The sequence below is a fragment of the Callorhinus ursinus genome, unplaced genomic scaffold, assembly GCF_003265705.2.
Source record: "Callorhinus ursinus isolate GAN/ISIS: 27379988/994484 unplaced genomic scaffold, GSC_fseal_2.0 scaffold8, whole genome shotgun sequence".
Lineage (NCBI taxonomy): Eukaryota > Metazoa > Chordata > Mammalia > Carnivora > Otariidae > Callorhinus > Callorhinus ursinus.
This window is the reverse complement of record NW_027397070.1, coordinates 61,290,363-61,309,232: the sequence shown is the minus strand read 5'-3', so window position 1 is coordinate 61,309,232 and position 18,870 is coordinate 61,290,363. Positions and strand designations below refer to the sequence as shown.

Genomic DNA, 18,870 nt, shown 5'->3' with positions numbered 1-18,870 from the left:
ATGACCTCTTGTAGCCAAATCCTGCCTGATATCTGCAGTTCAATCTTGGGTGGAAATTTCTAGCTGTTCTCACAGTGACATAATTCTACTTTGTGTTCTCTCAGAATTTCAGGCTCAAGACAGCCTCCTGACCCTCTGTAATGGGTAGAGAGTTACTATTTTATCCTTCTGTCATCCTTAATGTGTCTTTGCCTGTGCCCCATGGATGAGTGGCCTTGCTTCCTGTCCCCCAGTAGCTTAAAGCTTTTGCTCCATCGGGGAAAGCGGCGGGGAGGAAAGCAGGCAGGAAACCAGGGCTTCAGGGCCAGCACCCCCCAGGGACCCCACCCAGCATGGATCACTTCTTTTGAGGCCTGTGTGCAAAAATGGTTAATGTCCAGCCCCCCACGGCTTAAAGCTTTTGCTTCCCATAAAAGAAGGTTCAGGAAAGTGGGTGATGCTTCATGCCTGTTTCCTCCCGTCCTCCATCCCACCTGGACCACACCAGGGTCTATTGGCCCTGATCCGGCCTTTCTCATAAGCCTCCAGGGAAGCCCATGGGAAAGAACTTGTGAGTATAGACTCCCCTTTGAAAGGTGCCCCAGCTTTTCCAAACTTACATGCCAGCATACACGTAGGCTTCACCTTTTTTGTTGTTGTTGTTGCTTTAACAATTTTAGCTAATTCTTGCTTGTGTGGTGGCCAGCACTGTGTTTCTCCTTCCCAAGCTCCTCCGCAGGTGAGACCGTTCCTGTGTTCAGATTGCTCTTGGAATGGCTCATTCCCCTGGATCTCATGTGAGTTAGTTATCTTCGTTGGTGACCCTAGTTCTCGGATGGGCTTATGGAAAGTGATAACTTTGTGCTTTATCTGCTTTATTTTGTTTCGTTTTCTTGTTGGCTTGACCTTTCTGCCTCCGAAGTCTGGTAGCTGACTTCTGTAGAGCAACCATAAATTGTTCAAATTTGCTAACTTCCTTTAATTATTCCAGCACTTGTTCTATGGGTTATTTTGGATTTTCTGAGTAGTGATAATGGTTTTTCTAAGATGATCACTGTATCGCCTGCAAATTATTTTGTTTCTTCCTTAACATTTCTTAGCATGGTATACCTTTTCCCTATGACAGTGTCTAGGATCTTGTTAACTAGAAGGGTAAAGTGAGTGACTTAGTCCGTTTGGGCTACTGTCACAAGATGCCACAGACGGAGTTGCTTACAAACAATGGAAATGCATGTCTTATGGTTCTAGAGCCTGCAAGTCCACGCTCAGGTGCCAGTGTGGTTGGGTTCTGGTGAAGGCCTCTTCTGGGTTGCAGACTGCTGACTTCTTACTGTGTCCTCACACAGTGGAGGGCTCGGGATCTCTCTGGAGCCTCTTTTGTAAAGGAACAAATCTCATTTTGTGAGGGCTCCATCCTCAGGACCTAAATCACCTCCCAAAGGCCCCACTTCCTAATACCATCACTTTGGGCAGTAAGTTTTCGACTTATGTGAATAGGGAGGGAACAGGCACGAACATTCAGACTATAGCAGTGGGCTTTCTTATTGTTCTTTTTTTTTTTTTTTTTTTTGAGAGAGAGAGAGAACAAGCAGGGGGAGGAACAGAGGGAGAGAGAGAAGCAGACTCCCCACCGAGCAGGGAGCCGGATATGGGACTCAGTCCCAGGACCCTGGGATCATGACCTGAGCTGAAGGTGGATGCTCAACTGACTGAGCCACCCAGGCGGCCCCGTTGTTCTGACTTTTAAAAGAATATTTAAAACGTTTCACCATTATGTATTATGCGTTTCATCTTTTTTTTCTTTTAACCCTTTTGCTTATAGAAAAAAAATTTTTTTCAGTTTAAGAGGTGTTTTATTTTTGGTGTCAAATGGTTCTGCATCTACTGAGCTTCTATATAGAATTTCTCCTTTAACCTTTTAGTTAATGTTGTAAATTATATTGTGGATTTCACACACCTAATTCTGGTATTTACCCACCAGGATGTCTTGGAATACACGTATCTTGGTCATTGTGTGTTATCTATTTTCGTACATTTCTGGATTCGGTTTGCTAATATTTAGGATATTTGTGTCTATGTTCATGAGTGATTTTTGCCTGTAATTTCTTTCTCATATAGTCCTCACATGATTTTTTAAACAAGATCATACCGGGGTCGTAAATGAAATTTTTAATTTTATTTTCTGGAACAGTTTGTTTAAGATCAGAATTTCCTGTTTCTCAGAAGTGTGATTTTTCAAAATTGGTTGAAACTTTCTTTATGGTGAAGGACTAGGCTATTTATTATGCTCAATTTTTGTAAATATTCCACATGTGTTTATAGAGACTATAGTCTTTTGTTCAGTGCGATGTAAATATTTGTCAGATTAATTTTGTTAATTGTAATGTTCCAATTTTCCGGATCCTTACTGATTATGTTTTTCTGCTCAATCTATTAATTATTGAGAGAGTTGTATTAGAATTTCCTCATGTGTTATTGGATTTGTCAATTTCTTTCTGTGGTTTTATCAGTTTTGTCTTATATGCTTTGAGGCTGTTGTTAGATACATGTAAGTTTAAGAATTTCTTTGGGGGGCGCGGGGCAGAGGAAGAAGGAGAGAGAATCTTAAGCAGGCTCCACACTCAGAGCAGAGCTGGATGTTAGGCTTGATCTCACGACCCTGAGATCACGACCTGAACTGAAATTAAGAGTCAGATGTTTAACCAACTGAGCCACCCAGGAGCCCCATAAATTTTGAATTTTTAAATCTTCCTGATGAGTTGAACATTTTGTTGATATTTGGTGACTATTTTTATTTCTATAATGCTTTGTGGGTTTTTTTGTGGTTTTGTGTGTGTGTGTGTGTGTGTTTTTTGGTCTGACTTCTGTATATGCTTCAAAGTCAAAGAAAAACTGGACAGGAAATCTAAAACCAGATCTTCTGGTACCCCATTAGGCATTCCTGTAAGAATAACCATTCATTCAGTACTCTTCTTGGGTCATGCTGACGTCAGCCACTTTGGAGAGGGGATTTTGACAAGGTTTGGGAGAGTGTTGAAGAGAAAGATTTTTCTGGAAACCGGGGCATTCCTAGTTGGGCAAAAAGAGGGCTTTATGAAGGTGTTTCCACAGTTAGAATGGGTCACTTTGGACTCGGAAATGCTGATCTGGGGGCTGCTAAGCCCTGAGTCATAATGGAGAATGTTGAAGGAAAAGGAAACAGAGGGTTATCAAGAGGCAAATTCAGTCATTCCCAGTTTTACTTAGGACATGTGTAGTGACAACTGTAATTGGAAATTATCCTGAATGCCCATAGCATAGACTGACTGTATCTATCCTCATTATTTTGGTCTGTTAGCCAGGTGGGCAATGATGACTGGGCATTTTGCACAGGGACTTGAAGACCCATGTTGCTGTAGAGGTGACAAATGGAAAGCCAACTGGTATGACTTCCCAATCTCAACCTTTTTAAAAAATATACACACACAATAAATATATGGAGAAGGGGTATTATTAGAGCAACTACACATAAATACTGAAGAGTTAAGTAGGTAGCACTAAAGAGTAAGATTCAGATAAACACTTACTTGCTTCTTAAAAATAATGTTTTTATATTGGGGCGCCTGGGTGGCTCGGTTGGTTGAGTGTCTGACTCTTGATTTCGGTTCAGGTCATGATTTCAGGGTTGAGATCGAGCCCTGAGTTGGGCTCTGCACTTAGCAGGGAGTCTACTTGAGATTCTCTCTCTCCCTCTGCCTCTGCCCCTGCCCCCTGCATACTCTCTCCCTCTCTCAAATAAAAATTAAAAAAAATAATGCTTTTAGTTTGTATTCAGTGCTTTCATTGTAGTAAAATATATACAACATAAAATTTACTATTTTAAGCATCTTTAAGTGTACAGTTCCATAGCATTAAGCACATTCACATTATTGTGCAAACATGACGATCCATCTCCAGAACTTTTTCATCTTCCAGACTGAAACTCAGTCACCATTAAACAATAACTTCCCGTATCCCCAACCTCACAGTGCCTGAAAACCACCATTCTACTTTCTGTTTCTATGAATTTAGCCAGACTGGGGACCTCATATAAATGAAATCATACAATATGTGTTCTTTTGTGGCTGGCTTATTTCACTTAGCATAACGTCCTCAAGGTTCATTCATGGTTGTACCTTGTGAGAGGATTTCCTTCCTTTTTGAGGCTGAATCATATTCCACTGTATGTCATATATACACACATCCATAAAGAAAAATGTGCCCCATTTTACTTTTCCATTCATCTATCAATGGACCCTTGGGTTGCTTCCATCTTTTGGCTTTTATGAATAACGCTGTTACAAACATGGATGTACAAATATCTCTTTGAGAGCCTGTTTTCAATTCTGTGAGGTATATGCCCAGAATTGGAATTGCTGGATCATATAGTAATTTAGTGTTTAATATTTTGAGGAACCTTCATACCATTTTCTACAGCAGCAATGCCATTTTACATTTCCAATAACAAGGCGCAAGCATTCCAGTTTCTCCACATCCTGGCCAACACTTGTTACTTTCTGTTTAATTTTTTTTTTTTTTTTATAAAAGCCATCCTAATGGATGTGAGGTGGTATTTAATTATGGTTTAGATTCCCATTTCCCTAATTACTAGTGATGGTGGGCATCTTTTCATCTGCTTATTGACCATTTGTATATCTTCACATGAGAAATATCTATCCAAGTCCTTCGCCCTTTTTTTTAATTGGATTGTTTGGTTTTTTGTTGTTGAGTTACAGTGGGTTTTTGGGTCTTTTTTTTTTTGCAGGAGTGTATAATCCATATAATCTTACTAGCCTTCTTACAAGCCTATACTTGCCTGGTATACGATTTCTTTTATTTTTCTTTTTACTTCACCTGCCTATGTATCACTCATAAAAGACATACATGGATTTTATGTTTTTTAGCCAATCTAACAAGTTTTGTTTTTCAATTTGAGAGTTTAGGCCAATTACACTTATTTGTGTTTTACTAATATATTTGAATTAATTTCTACCATCTTTTGTGCTTTCTATTTGTCCTGCTTTTTCATGTTTCTCTTTTGCTCTCTTCTCTTGCTTGCCTTATTTATTTTTAATTCCAGTATAGTTAACATGCAGTGTTGTATTAGTTTCAGGTGTACAATATAGTGACTCAACAATTCCTTATGTTACTCACTGCTCATCATGATAAATGTACTTCCTAATCCCTATCACCTATTTCACCCTCCCCACCCCCCATCTCCCTTCTGGTAACCATCAGTTTGTTCTCAGTTAGTTAAGAGTCTTGTTTGCCATATTTTGAGGTTCTTTTTCTCTCTCATTCCATGTTTTTTCTTTTTCTTTTACTGGATTGGGACTTTTATATTCTGGTTGGATTTTTATGTTTTGTTTTTGTTTTGAGAATCTTTTTTCATGTTATACAAGAATTTTATATGTGCGTTAAGTTAAAGTCTAAAATTAATTGATATTAAAAAAAAGATTTATTTATTTATTTTAGAGAGAGCGCACATGCAGGGGGAGAAGGGCAGAGGGAGAGAGAGAATCTCATGCAAACTCCCTGCTGAGCACAGAGCATGACATGGGGCTCGATCTCATGACCCTGAGATCATGACCTGAGTTGAAATCAAGAGTCAGATGCTTAAGCAGCCGAGCCACCCAGGTGCTCCTAAAATTAATTACTATTTTTATCCCTGCATATATAACCTCAAACCCTAGATGTCTGGTCTGTCTCCACTCTTTATATTTTCTTAGGATGAGTCTAACTCTGATCCCCATGCCCCCAAACCTCAGAAGACATGTTGGCTTATAAAGTCTCCCTTGGAGTTCCTCTTGGCTTATCATAGGGAGAAGCACTTTCTTCTTCTCCATGTAGAATGGCATAGAGATGAGAGGTGAAATGCACAGCACACCATTATTGCTGCCTTCTTTAAACTTACAAACTTATTTATCTTAAATAATCTAGCTTTTTAAAAGAATACCGCTGCAGTTGTGATGTGGAGAGTCAATTGTGGATTCATTTAGATCATTTAAAAGGCATTTTTAGTAGTCTATGATAAATTTTGATAATTTAGTCTAAGGTGTTGATAGTAGAAATGGAGAGGAATCAAGGGATTTGAGAAATATTTGGGAGGTAGACTAACAGGACAACGGAGCCAGAGCAATTTCCATTACTTTGCTTCATTGCCTGGCTCTTTGCCCTAAAAAACACTTCAGTGCCTGTATTCTGCTTGCTGCATCCAGCTACACGTTGTCTATCACAGTGATGGAATCTGAGGTTCTCATGTTGTGCTTAAGACAGGTACCTGAGACAGACAGGCTATGGGTGAGGGATCAGGTAGTGTGGCAAACGGTAGGCTTGGAATTCAAAAGCAAGTTTGAGGAATAAGACTCAGGACCAAAAGTTAGATGGCAGAAAAGAAGGGATTCAGAGCATTAGTAAGGAATCTGGATCGTGGGGGTCAAAAGCCTTATATAATCTCAACAACAGATACTTTGTAGGTACCACCTACAATGAGATGTTGGGTACTGACTCAAACTCCTTCCCACAGTAGGAATTGATTAAATACCCATGCTGGTAAAAAACTGTATCTGCTTGGTAACTGGGGAATTATAGTCACTTCACAAATGATCAAGTATTGAGAAGGAACTTCTCTCATTTCATAACAAGGTCAGTTGTTCCTAGGAATCTTCATAAACTCCTAAAAGTGATAACAATGTCAATATTCCTACTAAATTGCTTAAAAGGAAAGCACCAACTTTTACACATTTTTAGTAAGGCTATTCAATAATTGAGCTAATATTTATTGAGTGCCTAGCATGTGTCTAGTCTTATGCTGGTACTGGGAAGATAGTAGTAAGCAAAATGGACAAGGTCCTTGCACAAATGGAGAAGACATTCTAACGACCAGAGGCAGGTGACAAATAGGTAGCAAAAACCAGAATAGTTTTAGATCTCATACATGCTAAGAAGAAAATAAATATGGTGACCAAGGGATTGAGAAGGATCAGCAAAGAGCTGAGAACAAAGAGCAAAGAGCTAAGGGGAAAGCTTTCCTGGCAAAAGAAATTGCAAGTGTAAAAGCCTGGAGCAAGAAAAAATCCAGTGTGTTTAATAAACAGGAAGGAAGCCTATGTGGATTGTGCATAGTGAGATGGTGTGGTAGAAGGGCCATTGAGGAGGTAGGCCATTGGGGTGGGAAGGGGGTGGGGGGCAGGACAGCCTCCGTCTTGGAATGGGAGCTTAGCATGTGTAGGTAGTTAAATTTGATGAGATTTGTCTGTCTCTCCTTTTGCAATGTTTTCCCCACTCAGATATTCCTCTCAGCCTCAGGAACTCACTGACTCCTGTAATATTAAGACCATCCTTCCAAATCTCCTTTCCTCCTCCTTTAAAATCTGATTTCTTACCTCTTCTGGAATGGTAGAACATGATTACCCCCAAGAGCAATCCTAGATACTTGAATACAAGAGACTCCAGTGGAGAAGTGGGGAGACAGCTTTGGTAGTTAAGGTGGCTGCCTGACCATTGGTCATTGACTTCAGATGCAAAGATGTTAAGGTTTGTTTGTTTTTTTTTCCATCTATACACTTTATTTTTTGGAGAAGTTTTAGGTCCACAGCAAAACTGAGCCGAAACTACAGTTCTCATATACTCACCCTCACACCCACACACACCCTTCCCCACTATTAGCGCCCTGCGTTATGGTGACACACTTGTTACTATCTGTGAGCCTACACTGACATACCATTGTCTGGATGTATCCCAGTTATATATCCATTCACCTACTGAAGGACAACTTGGTTGCTTCCAAGGTTTTAGCAATTATGAATAAAAGCTCTTATAAACATCTTTATTTGGGTTTTTATGTGAGCTTAAGTTTTCAACTCATTTGGATCAATACCAAGAAACTGTGATTGCTGGGTCACATGGTAAGAACATTTTTAGTTCTATGAGAAACTGCCAAACTGTGTTCCAAAGTGGCTGTACCATTTGACCTTCCCACCAGCAATGAATGAGTTCCTGTTGCTCCATATCCTTGCAGACGTTTTGTGTTGTCAGCATTTTGTATTTTTGCCCTTCTATTTTTATTTACTTTTTGCAAAGTCTGCTTGAGATTCTCTCTCAACCTCTGCCTCTGTCCCTCCCCCTGCTCATGCTCAAGCTCTATCTCTAAAATAAATAAATAAACAAATCTTTAATAAAAAAGAAAGAAAGAAAAAAATCTCTGCCCTTCCTCTCCCTCCTAGGAAAGGCAAGATGATCCCTAATCTCCAGAGATTCTATCAGCCTAGAGACTTGAGTGGCATCTACATAACAAATCTTACTAGGCAAGACTTCTCTTTTATGAGTGTCCCTCGTATATTATCTTTTCCACAGTTTGGCACTCCTGAAAGCCTCAACCCCTTTTCCTTTGTCTTGTCATTTCTCTACAAATTTACTGTTCTTTGTTAAAATGCTTTATAAACTCCAGATTCTAACCATCCCCTTGAGTTCCTTGTCACTGACATGTCTCTCATGTGTGAACATGACACACAGGTTAATAAACTCTATTTGTTTTCCTCTTGTAATCTGTTTTTTGTCACTTTAATTTCCAGGGTCCCAAGTGCAGAATCTAGGGAGGTAGAGAAAAAAAGGCTTTTTTCCTGCTCTACAGTTTATTTTGGGTAACAGTCCTTTATCACACACGTCTTTTGCAAATATCCGTGCCTCCACCCCCCAATATGTGGCTTGTCTTCTAATTCTATTGATAGTGTTTTTCACAGAGGAGAAGTTTTTAATTTCAATAAAGTATGGCTTATCAAGTTTTTTCTTTCATGGATCATGCCTTCGGTGTTGTATCTAAAAAGTCATTCCCATGACCAAGGTCATGTAGGTTTTCTCCTATATTAATCTTTTTTTTTTAAGATTTTATTTATTTATTTGAGAGAGAGAGAATGAGATATAGAGAGCACGAGAGGGAAGAGGGTCAGAGGGAGAAGCAGACTCCCTGCTGAGCAGGGAGCCCGATGTGGGACTCGATCCCGGGACTCCAGGATCATGACATGAGCCGAAGGCAGTTGCTTAACCAACTGAGCCACCCAGGTGCCCTCTCCTATATTAATCTTGTACGAGCTTTATAGTTTTGCATTTTTAAGTCTGTGATCCATTTTGAGCTAACTTTTGTGAAGGGTGTAAGGTCTGTGTTTAGATTTTTTTTTTTTTGGGGGGGTATGTGGACATCCCAAGTTAACATTTTAAAAATAGATTTTTTTCCTTGTACTTACTCATTGTACAAATTTCTTAAAAGTCAGATAAACATGGGCGTATCTGGGTGGCTCAGTGGGTTAAGCGACTAACTCTTGATTTGGCTCAGGTCATGATCTCAGGGTCCTGGGATCCAGCCCCACATCAGGCTCCACGCTCAACACGGAGTCTGCTTGTCCCTCTCCCTCTGCCTGCCGCTCTGCCTACTTGTTCTCTCTGTCAAATAAATTAAAAATCTTAAAAAAAAAATCAGATAAACATGAAGAAGCGAATTAAAATCACAACTGTTAACATTTTGATGAATTACCAATTAACCTCTTAAATATGCATTTTTAATTTTTTAATTAGCATTTTTCACATTGCTTCTTTCATTTATTTTTTTTTAAGATTTTATTTATTTATTTGAGAGAGAGAGAGAAACAGCATGAGAGGGGATAGGGTCAGAGGGAGAAGCAGGCTCTCTGCTGAGCCGGGAGCCCGATGTGGGACTCGATCCCAGGACTCCGGGATCATGACATGAGCCGAAGGCAGTCGCTTAACTAACTGAGCCACCCAGGCACCCTGTTTCTTTAATTTAGACATTATAATATGACCGCTTTCCTTATGTACTTAAAAACACTTTCTAAATACGATTTTAATAGCTGCATTTGTTCTAAGTGGATCATGTATTATCATTTACTTAATTTTCCTATCGTTGTCATTTATTTCTAACTTTTATCATAATGCCATGATGAACATCTCAGGTATGGAAAGCTTTTTTTTTTCTCTGTTTCAAGTTATTGCATTAGGATAGAGCCCTATCAGTAGACTTATGGAATCAGAGGGGAAAAAATATAATGCTAAAGCTCTTAATACATAATGTCAATTTGCTTTCTGGGAAGCTTGTACCAATTTATGGCCCATCAGTAGTGGATGAGTGCCTATCTCCACTCAATCCTTGTTGCTCCTGAACCCTGTCAGTTAAAAATCTTTGCTAATTTGATGGGCGGGAAATTGTATCCAGTGGCTATAGCTGGCATTTCACTGATTGCTAGTGAGGTTGAACAAATGTTGACCAAGTATTCATTTGTTGGCTGTTTGTGGTGTATTTGTAAATCATGTGTTCACAAGCTTATTCATTTAAACCACTGTTTTATCCAGATGGCTTGATGTTTGTTGGTTTGGTTTTTAGGAAAACTGGAACAGCTTACATAAGAAAGGTATTACAACATAACATTCCTGATGGATTTTTGTCCTCTGTTATTGCGGAAGTGATAGACCCTTTTGGAATAGAAGAAGTGAACACGAGCCCTTGTTTGTCTAGTTCCCTTTCCATTAATCGAACTGGAAATGTCTTCTATGAACTTACTCTTCAATCACAAAGTAAGTGTAATAATGTAGTACATCTCTGATGGCTAGAAAAAAATGAAGAATTATCTTTTCGGAAGATTGTTCATGCTCATTTATAGAAGAACAGTAGATTTCAAAATTTAGTCCAATTGGCAAGCTGCTGAAATCTACATATGCTTAGGTTCCTGGAGGAATTTTTAATTTCTAATATAATAAAATCTAGCTATAACTTCATTAATATTTCATCAATAGTAGTGCCTGTCATTTATTCCTATAATGTTATTTTGTCTTAAACAGTATTCAGGAGAAGTGAAAGAAAATAGGAAGTCCCCCCCCCAAAAAAAGAAAGAAAATACGAAGTCCATGTAGATTTTGCCCTACATATTAAAATAATTATGTTGGGGGGCGCCTGGGTGGCTCAGTTGGTTAAGCGACTGCCTTTGGCTCAGGTCATGATCTCAGGATCCTGGGATCAAGCCCTGCGTCGGGCTCCCTGCTGGGCTGGAAGCCTGCTTCTCCCTCTCCCACTCCCCCTGCTTGTGTTCCCTCTCTCGCTGTCTCTCTCTCTCTCTCTCTGTCAAATAAATAAATAAAATCTTTAAAAAAATAGAATGTTAAAAATATAATTATGTAGGATATTTCTATTTGAAGGATTATATACAATAGATATAAATCCAACATTAGTATCATTTATTGTAAGGATTTGGCTTTTATTGTGAGTAAATGGGAAGCCATTGGAGGTATTCAAGCAGAAAGTAACAGGATTGGCCTTAGGTTTTAACAAGATCACTTTGGTTCCTGTGTTGAGAATGGGCTGGGCAGGTGATAGAAGTCAAGAAGGAAAGCAGAAAAATCAATTTTGTGATTGCAGTAATCAGGTGAGAGATTATATTAAATTTAAGATACCTGTTATTCATCCAAGTGGAGAAATGAGGCTCATATTTAGTAAGACAAACCTGGAGTTCAGGGAAGGCATCTGGACTGGAGAGAGAAATTTGAGCAGTCAGTATATGTATGATAGTTGATGCTAGGAGACCAGATGACATCACCTGGAAGATGAGTATAAATATGGAAAGGGAAAGGCCAAAGTTGCAATCCTTGGCATTGCAACAGTTAGTGTTTAGGAAGACGGGGGACACAGGATTCAATCCCAGGACCCTGAATTCATGACCTGAGCAGAAACCAAGAGCTGGACGCTTAACCGACTGAGCCATCCAGCTGCCCCATAATTTCTCCCACAGGACAGGAGAGTGGATGGTCAGCTCAGGGAAGAATTAAGAGAAAGTGTGAGGGAGGTCTTTCAAGAAGGAGGGAACCAGTAGGGTCAGGTCAGATGAGGAAGGAAAACCAGCCAGCAGATCTGTGGGCAAGTCATTGGTAACCTTGACAAAATCTTTCATTGGGTGGAGTAGTGTAGACAAAAAGTCTGATTGGATTAGGTTCTAAACAGTAGGAATTGAATTTCTCTAAACAGAGAGGAATTGAAGACAGTGAATGAAAGCAACTTTTTGGGGGGGAATTTTGCTATAAGGGGAGGAGAGAGATTATGTGGCAGTTGGAGGGAATGTGGAAAAGGATTTTTGTTGGTTTGTATAAAGTGGGAGAAATAATGGGGTGGCTGGATGGCTCAGTCGGTTAAGCGTCCAGCTCTTGGTTCCTGCTCAGGTCATGAACTCAGGGTCCTGGGATCGAGCCCTGTGTCCAGCTCCACGCTCAGTGAAGAGTCTGCTTGGGATTCTCTCTCTTCCTCCTACTCTGTCTCTCCCCCTCACTCTCTCTTTCTCTCTCTCTCCAATAAATAAGAAAAATAATAGAGTGGGAGAAATTAGAGCATGCATATACAATAAAGGGAACTATGATGGTCTCTTCTGACTACTTCTACTGATTTTTCCAGAATGTGGAGAACATTGGTGTGGTGGTATATTTCTTGACCTATCAAAGACATTTGACTATGGCGACCTCCCCTTCCCTGAAATAGTCCTCTTGTGGCTCCTCTCACATCCTCTTACATGGGAATGTTCCTCACGGTCCTGCCCTAAAGTCTAGTTTCTTTTAAGTCTTCATGCTCTTCCTAAACAATCAATTATTCGTCTACTCAATAAATATCCTGGGGAAACATTGGCTATGTTATCCTTCTCTTGTAGAATCACAATAAGGATTCTAAGTTATTAAGGCTCTTGGCAGTTCTAAAGTAAAGAAGTCAGCTTTCTTATAATTACTTAGCTCTACATGGGTTTGTTTTTTTTTTTTTTCTGCTGAGGATTTTATAGAACTAGTTTCACAGTAAAGGTTTAAGTATAGGTTTGTGCTTGACATATTTGTGATATATTTTCTACAAAATAATTTGAATTCTAACCTCAAATCTGGCCACTGTGTTCTCTGGTTAAGACCATAGTTTAAAAACTCAAATAATGTTTTCATCAATTATGTCCACCAGTATGCTTGAAGAACATTGGCTATTTTATTTTATAATAAATTATTCCTGTTTTAGCTCCGGGTACTAATTCCTCATTTCAAGATCTGGATATAGAGAAGACTGTGGTGATTCCTGGTTACAGCAGCTTCCTGATCATAAGCGTTTTAGATGCTAAGAATGCTTTAGCTATTGCTACCATGCCTGAAGGAGTACTCAACAATATGACCTTCCCAAAAGACTCCTGGTTCTTATACAACTTGGGGCACAGGAATGGACGAATGTGGTCTATATATGCAAAACCATGTAATTATTGGTTTCAACATGATCATTCCCTATCCCTCAATATCCTGAAATACATTGATCTGGGGAAATCTCGTACTTTAGAAGTTAAGGTCATACCTAATACAAAAGGTAAGTTTATTTTTACTGGGAAACATCAAAAGGAGATGTTGTTTTTCTTGAATGTAAAATATACTCTTTGATATTTCCATTATCTTTGGCTTACATAGTAGCTGGCATTCTGTTAATAACGGTATTAGCTTCAAATTATTGAACACTTACTATGTGCGAGGCTCTGTACTAAATTATTTTTATGTATTTTTAATTTAATACTTATAGCAACTCTAAAAGGCTAGATTTTAATCCTCATTTACAAATGAGGAAAATGAGGTTAAGTTAGCAGCCCAAGTTTACACAGGATTTTAGTTTAGATTTTTGCTGTCCTCTGAAAAGAAAACTGTTTCGTTCCTTTGATATTGTTGTAGTTATTTCAAGTATTTATTTTAAGCCAGAAAATACCTTTTAAATAGTATTCTATTTCCCCCATTTTTCCATGGCATTTATTTATTACAAAAGTAACATTAAACTTACTAAAGATGATGGAGAAATGGCACACTGGAATTTTGGTAAATAACTGAGCTAGAAAGAGAGAAGGGAAAGATGGAGGGAGGGAGGGAAAGAGAAGAAAATCCTGTCACCAGAAATGAAGAGGGAACTCAAAGCCAAAGAAGTTAGCTACTTTGTGGCACCCTGAATGATGTGAGGCACAGGTATGGGCCATATAGGCAAAGGGATGGATTTTAATGCCCAGGCATTGGCAGAACATACTTCGTGGTAGAAGGCTGGAACCAAAACGATTAAGTAAAGCTGGGAGCTTAAATCATGAAAGGGGGATTATGAAAACTCTACCTACCAATCCAAAGAGGGAGTTCAGGGGATTATCATCTCCATGAGACTCAAAGTGGAAAAAAAGAATCTCCTGTAAAAACCCCAAAGTCCAAGACTGTGTAACCCCTAGAGACAACACACCAGTTGTAGGAATCCCAAGCTGAGAAATTATAACACATGGGTTCCAGCTTAGACGAGCCTAAAACCCTTGGTAGGAATATTTCCATAATCCAGGGAACATAGACTTCCATGGAAAAATCAATCTCCATGGAACATAAATTAAAGAAAATATTTTAAAACTATGTAACAAAATGACCTAACATAAGAAAGAGAACTTGATTTTTATTATCATTTTATTTATTTATTTATTTATTTACTTACTTACTTACTTACTTACTTACTTACTTACTTACTTATATAAAGTAGGCTCCACACCCAGCGTGGAGCCCAATGCAGGGCTTGAACTCATGACCCTGAAATCAAGACCTGAGATCAAGAGTCAGTGGCTTAACTGACTGAGCCATCTAGGCACCCCAAGAACTTGATCTTTAATCTCCAAGGCCTTGAGATAATAGAAAAATCAGAAAGACACTATAAACCAGGTATATGTAAAACTCTCAAAGAGACAAAAGAAGATCTTTGAATCATAATGAAAGGACAAAACACAATTTTTAAAAAAGGCTCATTTGAAAAACAGAATCAAATACAATTTATACAAGTGAAAATTACCAAAAAAAAAAAAAAAACTGGAGGACAACTCTTTCTGTTTCAATCAAGATTGTGGACTTAAATATTGTTAAAAAAAAAAAAACACACACACACAAAACTTACTCTTGAAACTCTTAGAATCCTTTCTCATTGATTATATGACTAATTGTCCATATTTCCTTCAAGTAATTTTGGAGTTTTAATTTTATAGTTTTAACTTTCCATCTAAGTCTTTAATTTATGTAGATTTTGCTTTGGTATATTGTAGGTGGTTAGCTAGTTGTTCCAATATCACTTCTTGAATAGTGCGATCTTTCTTAACTGGTTTCAGAATACAGTAAACAATTTACCTATCATCTTCACCATTCTGGATTTTTAAAACTCTGTTCCTTTGTTATCTCTTCATATTCTGGTATAAGTCCCACAGTATTCTAAATATTTCAGCTTTAAAATATACCAAATTCAGTGCTCACTTCGGCAGCACATATACTAAAATATACCAAATTCATTGTTGAATGGTACAGTTTTACTCATTCAGTTTGATGGAAGCAAATAGTAATAATCAAATCAACTCAATTGCCTCTTTGTGAAGAAAAGCCTAGTGCATGCTACTCAAAGTGTGGGTGCCTAGACCAACCACATCAGCAGCACCTAGCTGCTTGTTAGAAGTGTAGAATCTTTTGTGGTTCCACACAAATTTTAGGGCTGTTTTTTCTATTTCTTTGAAAAACCCTATTGAATATTGATATGGATTGCATTGAGTCTGTAGGTATGAAAATTTTAACAGTATTCTTGCAATATATGAACACAGGATATCTTTCCATTTATTTGTGTCTTCTTCAATTTCTTTCACTGATATCTCATAGTTTTCAGTGTACAGGTCTTTTACCTCTTTGGTTAAATTTATTCCTATGTATTTTATTCTTTTTGATGCTATTGTAAATGAGATTGTTTTCTTAATTTCTCTTTTGGATAGTTCATTGTTAGTATATAGAAACACAACTGATTTTTGTGTTTTGATTCTATGTCCTGCAACTTTACTTATCTTTGTATAAGATCCTGTTATCTGCAAACAGAAGCAATTTTACTTCTTCCTTTCTGATTTGGATGCATTGTATTTCTTTTTCTTGCCTAATTGTTCTGGGTAGGACTTCCAGTACCATGTTGAACAGAATTAGCAAGAGTAGGCATCCTTGTCTTGTTCCTGATCTTAGAGGCAAAGTTTTAAGCATTGAGTATGATGAGTATGATGACATAGGAGTATGAAGTTAGCTACGGTCTTGTCATATATGACCTTTATTGTGTTGAGATACATTCCTTCTATACGTAATTTGTCGAGAGTTTTTATCATGAATGGATGTTGAATGTTGTCGAATGCTTTTTCTACATTTATTGCGATGTAGATGATCAACGATTTTTACCCTTCATTATGTTAGTATCATATATCACATTAAAAACCCTGAATAGCTAAAGCAATCTTTAGGAAGAACAAAACTGGAGACATCACACTCCCTGATTTCAAAGTATATTACAACACTATATTAATCAAAACATTATGGTACTGGCATAAAAACCAAAGCCCAATGAAGTAAAATAGAGAGCTCAGAAATAAACCCACACATATATGGTTAATTAATATTTGACAAGGAAGCCAAGAACACACAGTGGGGAAAAAGATAGTCTCTTCAATAATGACGTAGGGAAAACTGGATAATCACATCCAAAAGAATGAAACTGAACTCTTATCTTACACCCCTCACAAAAATTAATGAAATGGATTAAAGGTTTAAATGTAAGACCTAAAACCATAAAACTCCTAGAAGAAAACATAGGGGAAAAGATCCTTGACTTTGGTCTTGGCACTGGCTTTTCTGGATATGACACAAAAATCAAAGGCAACAAAAACAAGTAAATAAGTAGGACTACGTCAAACTAAAAAGCTTCTGCACAGCAAAGGAAACCAGCAAAATGAAAAGACAACTTATCGAGTGGGAGAAAATATGGGCAAACCATATATCCAATAAGAAGTTAGTATCTAAAATGTATAAGGAACTCATGCATCTCAATAGCAAAAAACAAAACCCCACAAATAATGCAATTAAAAAACGGGCAAATAACCTGAATAGACATTTTTCAAAGAAGACATATGCATAGCCAACAAATACAGGAGAAAGTGTTCAACATCACAAATCATGAGGAAAATGCAAATCAAAATCACAGTGAGTTATCACCTCAAACCTGTTAGAATGACAAGTATCAAAAAGATAAGAGATGACAAGCATTGGTGAGGATGTAGACAAAAAGGGAACCTTCATGCACCATTGGAGGAAATGTAAACTGGGGCAGCCACTATGGAAAACAGTATGGAAGTTCCTCAAAAAATTAAAAATAGAGTTACCATATGATCCAGAAATCCCACTTCTGGGTATATATCTGAAGGAAACAAAATCACTTTCTCAAGAGATATCTGCACTCCCATGTTTATTGCAGGTTATAATAGCCAAGATACAGAAACAGCCTAAGTGTCGGTTGATGGAAGAATGGATAAAGAAAACATGGGGTGTGTGTGTGTGTGTGTGTGTGTGTGTGTGTGTGTGTGTGTGTGTGTGAGAGAGAGAGAGAGAGAGAGAGAGAGAGAGAGAGAGAGAGATGGATAATTATTAAGCCATAAAAAGAAGGAAATTCTGCCATTTGCAGCAACATGGATGAACCTGGAGGATATGCTAAATGAAATAAGCCACATAGAGATAGATAAGTACTATATTATCTCACTCAGATGTGGAATCTAATTTTTAAAAGTCTAACTCACAGAAATAGAGAGTAGAATAAATGCTGGTTGCCAGGGGTTAGGGAGTAGAAAAAAATGGACAGATGTTGGTGAGTGGATACAAACTTCTCATTGTAAAATGAGTAAGTTCTGGGGGTGTAACGTATGCCATGGGGCCTATAGTTAATAATACTGTATTGGAGGTGCCTGGGTGGCTCAGGCAGTTAAGCATCCGACTTTTGATTTTGGCTCAGGTCCTGATCTCAGGGTCCTGAGATGGACGGTCATGACATTGAGACCCGCTTCAGGCTCTGTGCTGGACGTGGAGCTTGCTTAAGATTCTCTCTCTCCCTTTCCCCTTCTCCTCTCTCCACCCACTTTCAAAAAAAAATCATAATAATACTGCTAAGAGAGTAGATCTTATATGTTCTCATTACACATGCAAAGTAACTATGAGGTGGTGGATGTGTTAATTTAATTGTGGTGTTCATTTCACAGTGTGTGTGTGTGCGTATATATGAAATCATCACGTTATACACTTTAAATATATACAATTTTCTTCATCAGTTATACCTGAATACAGCTAAGGTGGAGTATGTACAACCTCAGTTCCCCCCAACGACCCTGGTAAATCAGAATCTGCATTCTAACAGAAATACCCAGTGACAGTTTAGGAAGCACTAACCAGCTCACTTTGGTTTAAGGGAAACGGTTGTAGATGAGACTTCAGGAAAATCATTTCCTACTTCTCAGCCCTGATTTACTGATTAGTAAAGATGGCAGATAGACTACATAGTCTGTCAAATCTCTTTTTCTAGTAAATTTCTCAGTATGGAGCGATTGCAAGCAGGTGGCCTGCAGGCAGAAATAGGCCTGATGACAGGTCATGTTACCTGCCTCATTTTGTCTTGGCAACCATGGGCTGATAGATCTTGAAGTTGAGCATGCATCCTTCAGTTTCTTCACTAAGCCATCCAGCTCAGTGTGACCAGTACTGTCCAAGTGACCTTTTCATGCATTTGAGACCTTGGCTGAAGAATGAGAAATGGAAGGGAGCAATATTTCTGTGAGAAAATATTTGTGAAGTTAAATTTTTCCAAGAGCCATCAAAGTTAACTCCATATAAATTCCTAACTATATTTGTAGCCATTATGAAGCCTTCATAATAGAGTCTGTAGCTGTTCTAGAATCCTGATTAGCTAGACATTATGAAATTGTTTAAAATTTGCATGATTTAATTATTTTTCTTTTTTAGTTTCCAGAT

The 18,870-nt window shown here is 38.2% G+C and overlaps 1 protein-coding gene across 19 annotated transcripts in view; it reads left to right on the top strand.

Moving 5' to 3' along the window:
- The window catches only part of CATSPERB (cation channel sperm associated auxiliary subunit beta), a 103,582-nt gene that overhangs the window by 66,851 nt on the left and 17,861 nt on the right, over window positions 1-18,870 (top strand). For all 19 annotated transcript variants that reach the window (XR_012379137.1, XR_012379136.1, XR_012379138.1 and 16 more), the window contains 2 exons: window positions 10,391-10,581; window positions 13,040-13,375. Coding sequence is in view for 16 of the 19 variants with exons in the window: in XM_073895791.1 (XP_073751892.1) it covers window positions 10,391-10,581; window positions 13,040-13,375 (527 nt within the window). In the remaining 3 variants the exon portion in view is untranslated. The remainder of the gene's footprint in view (window positions 1-10,390; window positions 10,582-13,039; window positions 13,376-18,870) is intronic.